This window comes from Sardina pilchardus, chromosome 7, assembly GCF_963854185.1.
Source record: "Sardina pilchardus chromosome 7, fSarPil1.1, whole genome shotgun sequence".
Taxonomy (NCBI): domain Eukaryota; kingdom Metazoa; phylum Chordata; class Actinopteri; order Clupeiformes; family Clupeidae; genus Sardina; species Sardina pilchardus.
Genome location: NC_085000.1, coordinates 16,855,379 through 16,860,336, shown reverse-complemented (window position 1 = coordinate 16,860,336; position 4,958 = coordinate 16,855,379). Strand labels below are relative to the sequence as shown.

The window sequence follows — 4,958 nt, the reverse complement described above, 5'->3', positions numbered from 1 at the left end:
AGAAGAAAATCCAGAGGAAAATGTCATGACTTTCCTGTACTTCAGCTCATATGGATCATTTGTTCCTTTCATCAGTTTAGAGAATGCTCCCAGATTACTTTTTTATTCATATAAAAAGAAAAGTTTATGAAAAGCTCTCCTTCATCGGACAGATTCCTCAAGGGACAATCATGACATCAGGCCTTGCCCACTAACAAATTTACCAAAGCAAAAAAAAAAAGCATCTTTCTGTTCTAAATCATTCCGGCCAGCCAGGGAGGTAGAAAAAGTCCAACAGTTCCCAGAATGCATACCAAGATGAACATCCACAGGAAGATGCGGTCAATGACCATCGCTACATATTTCCAGTCTTCTCTCACCTGTCGGAGAAAGGGAGAGGAAGAAATGATATGAAATAGTTATCCAATTCTCATGGTACATCGTTTCAGTGTTCAATTTTTAAACTAAATTGATTTTTTGTGGATGACCAGATTTCTTTAAGGAAATACCCGTCACTCATGGCAGGCTGATGAAATATTTACACCATCAGTGTGTAGCCTGAGACAGCAGCCAACCTCTGAAAATGTGGCACCTATACTTGTTTACTTGCCATTTGCAAGTTGAAGGACTACTCTTGCTCTTGACACTGCTAAATTATGCTGAAATGCTTGCATTATGCTGTTTGTTTTTTTCTCAACTTCCTTGAAAACGGCATGTTTTTCCATGACTGTATGCACAGGAAACAACACCTCCTTCCTCAGTGAATGAGACGAGTTAACGCTCTGCGCCTGTGTTGGCTCCCCCCGTAATGTGATGCAGTTTTACCCATATCTCCAGCGAGAGGCTCCCAATTTACATTTACCATCACAATGCCTCTCAGACCAAAACAATAGCATTGTGTTTTGCAGCAGAAAGCATTTCTGCAAATAGAAATCCCAGCTTGGCTACATTTGTCAAATACACGGTACTTTTCTGTGTCTACTTTTCTCTCATTGCAAGTCATATTTTTTGTGCATATGAATATTGTGTTAAGTGTGGTGAATTTAATTTTCATGGCATTTTGATGAATTATTAGCCCCTTTCACATTCAGAAACGATACATTAGCGTTTAAGAAATAGCGGGTTCAGGGGATTTCGCAATGTGAAAGGTAGACGTGTTCTGGTCCCGGGGTTGTCTGAAGCCGGTTTCAGAGGCGAGTTATGGGAGGCGTTGCCTAGCAGCACGTCACACGCAATTTGGGAGTGAACAATGACGTTAAGCATGCCTTGGACGTCGGAGATAAACTGATAAACACAACTGTCATGCTAGTTCTACGTGGTTTAGCTTCCAAATGATGGCGGGCCACTTGTTATGTTATTTGAATGCCAAATGAGGTCCTTTTGTCTGTCGAAGTCATATTTCAGTGTGCTGAGTCCTGAACAACTTCTGCTCTGACAGTTAGCTCGTTGGCTAGTTAGCTATCATTAGGCAAACTTTCTAAAGAGACGCAGCAGACGGTTTTGGTAACCTAGCAACAATAAACACTTGACCGAAGTGCTGAGAAAAGGAGATTCAGGGCACTCTCAGCATAAAAAACGTGATTGTTGGACACACATATATCTATGGACACAGCAGCTAAAGTTATCCTAGTCTCTTGTGTGTTTCCTGTATTTTAACCTCCTGCCTGGCCAAATACGTCATCAGTCACACACCCCTAATAGCGGGGTTGACCTCTGTTCCTTTCATATTCAACACGGCTCGGCTCTGATACTACCCCCCGAGACGGGTTGGATTGCCGAGGCGGGTTGACTCCCCACCCCGTGTCGTCAATGTGAAAGGAACAGCCTTAACGTTAAATTCGGCTGATTTAGCGTTAAATTCGGTGAATGTGAAAGGGGCTATTGTCAGGTGATGAAACCTCGGTAGTTTTCTGCTTACTTTAAACTTTAAACTGTTGACTTAGCCTGCTATTACACTGTCATATCATCATGCCACTTGCCCCAAATATATTGTAAATGTGCCTGCCCCATCTAAACAGTACAGCAGTAAAGATGTGGCTTTATGGACTTACAGAGAAGTCGGCATCCTCTGCACGAAGGTGGTCAGCAATGTATTGCACCCCTTCTATGGCCTGCTGCATGGAAGGAGACATGGTGGTGGCCAGGTTCAGGGCTGCTTGCTGGGCCTCTGGTTTTGGTAAGCCAGCATGTGTTGTATTGGAGTTACAGTGCAAATGGTGCTTGAATGGCCTTTCCTCCCCCATGTACTCTGCTGTCCCTTTCTTGTCAGCGGCGCAGTCCCTGCCCAGGCTGTCATATTGGAAGTTGCAGGAATGGTAGTGTCTTGGGGCCCTCTGGGTCTGGGAGTCTCTCCCACCTTCCTCAGACATGTGCTGCATTGAATGGGCCTTGGAAGGGAATGCCCAGCTCTCTCTCTCCTTATGGAGGGGGAGGTGGTGAAACAGGGGACCAAACGTTGGGGGAAGGGTGGAGGAGGACGAGGAAGGGGAGCTGCAGGAGGCTGTGGTGAGGCCTAGCCGGTGCAGCTCCTCCTGAAGGATGGAGTACTGGTTGGAGGAAGACCTCTGGAAGACCGCTTGAGGCTGGAAATCCTCCTGTTGCTTGCTTTGCTCCAGCAGGTGGTGTGAGATGGGCTGGTGGTCCTGCATCTCTTGGTGGCTCAAGTGGCTAGTGAGAAAGGCTTGCCCCTGCCACGCAGCCTGGGAGACCCCGGAGGTCTTGTGCATCATCTCGATCAGCTTGCGCGTGTTGTGTTTGCCCGAGGCTGGTGGGCGCTTCATGAAGAGGAAGCGGGGCACAAAGTCGAGGAAGACCCAGCGCACCCAGTGGGGCATGCCGTGCGTTCGCGGCGACCGGTGGTGCACGTTCAGCACGAAGACGGTGATGATGATGGAGAGCGTGACGAAGATCATGGTGAACAGGAGGTACTCGCCGATGAGCGGGATGACCAGCGACGTGGACGGGATGATTTCCGTGATGAGCAGCAGGAAGACGGTGAGCGAGAGCAGCACCGAGATGCAGAGCGTGATCTTCTCGCCGCAGTCGGACGGCAGATAGAACACCAGCACGGTCAGACAGGAGATGAGGAGGCAGGGGATGATGAGGTTGATTGTGTAGAAAAGCGGCAGCCGACGGATGATGAAGGAGTATGTGATGTCCGGGTAGATCTCAGTGCAGCACTCGTACTTCTTGCTGTTGTACTTCCCCACGGCGTTGACAATCACCCACTCCCCGCTCTCCCAGTAGTCCATCTGGTCCACGTTACTGGCTATGCTGATCAGGTCGATCTTGGCGCGGTCGTACGTCCAAGAGCCGAACTTCATCTTGCAGTTCTGCTGGTCGAAGGGGAAGAACGTGACGTCGATGCTGCAGGAGCTTTTGTAGATTGCCGGAGGCATCCACTTGATTTTCCCATCGTAGAAAAGTTGAGCTTTTGTCAGGTGAGTCACTGCAAAATCTCCGTCAGCACTGAAAGGGGGAAAACAAATCTTGTCAACTGTATACATGGTAAGACACGTTGTTAAAAAAGAAAATGTGCTTGCAAAGGAGAGAGCAATCCAAGGCTAATGTCTCAACAAAAATAGGCCCTTACAAGGCATGGTAGGCCCCTGGCAAGTTATTGGACAGAGTTAATCTAATTAAACACTACAGTAAATGAACAACTCCACTATCTCTTATTGGATCAGGTCATTCGCTGTTAATGACAGATGCTAAGTGGGCATGTAATGTGTTCAAAATGGTTCTCTAGGAATTGCTTCCAGGGCAACACATGCAGATAGTGGAACCGCTTCTTTAATGCTGGAATGAATTTGTGATCAAAGCACTGCCAAACTGCCTTTTCAATTAACTTCAACTAAGACATCCTTGAATAACCTTGTTCTCATGTTGTTTTAGTTAGATCTAGGCTGTGGTATGTCTGATCTATTGTAACAGATTTATTTCTGTTGAGGCCCCTCAGCTGTTAAATTGCCCTGGAGTAATATGAATCGCAATAAAGAGCAGGTCCCTGAGGCTGGACTGTGACAGAGACAGGGTGATTTGGTAACACTTCAAGCGGGCTCATTTTCCCTCGCCATTTCCCATAAGTGCAATGAATGATGGCGGGCCATATCCTTAGTTACCACGCTGCCCTCCTTGTCACTCACATCAGCAAAATAAAGGAAAAGTCCGTTGTCAGCAGCGCTCCATTATAATATAGAGCGTGTGGAGATATGAGCTTGGCCAGTTTCAGTTTTGTCTCCACTTTATCTCCTTCCTATCAAAAGATCTCACTGTTTTCCCCCTAGTAATCAAGAGCATACTGGAGGTATGACTACATTCTGATCATTGAAAGAGATATGGCTGAGATATATAAAAAAAAGGAAGAATGAAAGCAGAATATTACTTATTATAAAGGACTATGTCAGGCCGCCAGATGATTTCTGAAGGGATGCGGATGGAAGTGACATTTTCATATTCGTCCGGATTCCAGCGGAGCTTATAATCATTCCATTCCTGTTGGAACAAAGAAAACTGTCATGGGAATGTCCTAGCAGGCACGACTGGGGAATTGACAGGAGAGGTTTTAATTATAATTCTGATTCAATTCCAATTACTCTAATCAGACCGTACTTGTTTCACCCAGACATTAGTGGTCATCATTTGATTCTTCTCATCCTGGAAAAAAAGAAAAAAAAAAACAGAATTGCATTTCACAAATCATGCAAGTGTGTGAGCAACACGTGTTGCATCGTAAGTGTCCCTTTCACTAAGGCTATGGCGAAGCAATCATAATGATGCATTGTACAGCCAGAATGCCAATTCTCTGGGGGGAAACACCCTATATATGCAAGCGTGCTGCTAACCGCAAGGCCACTGTGCGTCCAGCACACAGGTGACGACCTCCTTTGCCTCACCTCCGCCCCCCACTCACCACATCAATCAGCTGAGCGATGGAGAGGCCAAAGTGCACCAGCACCACGTCAGACGTGTTGGCCACC

General features: G+C 46.6%; 1 protein-coding gene across 1 annotated transcript; it reads right to left on the bottom strand.

Moving 5' to 3' along the window:
• Window positions 1-233: 233 nt before the first annotated feature.
• LOC134087033 (neuronal acetylcholine receptor subunit alpha-2-like) lies at window positions 234-4,635 on the bottom strand. Its single transcript, XM_062540230.1, has 4 exons — window positions 4,591-4,635; window positions 4,364-4,473; window positions 2,031-3,447; window positions 234-359 (listed from the first exon to the last, which is right to left on the bottom strand). The coding sequence occupies exons 1-4, from the start codon at window positions 4,618-4,620 to the stop codon at window positions 234-236; spliced, it is 1,683 nt and encodes a 560-aa protein (XP_062396214.1). The 5' UTR covers window positions 4,621-4,635.
• Window positions 4,636-4,958: the final 323 nt, after the last annotated feature.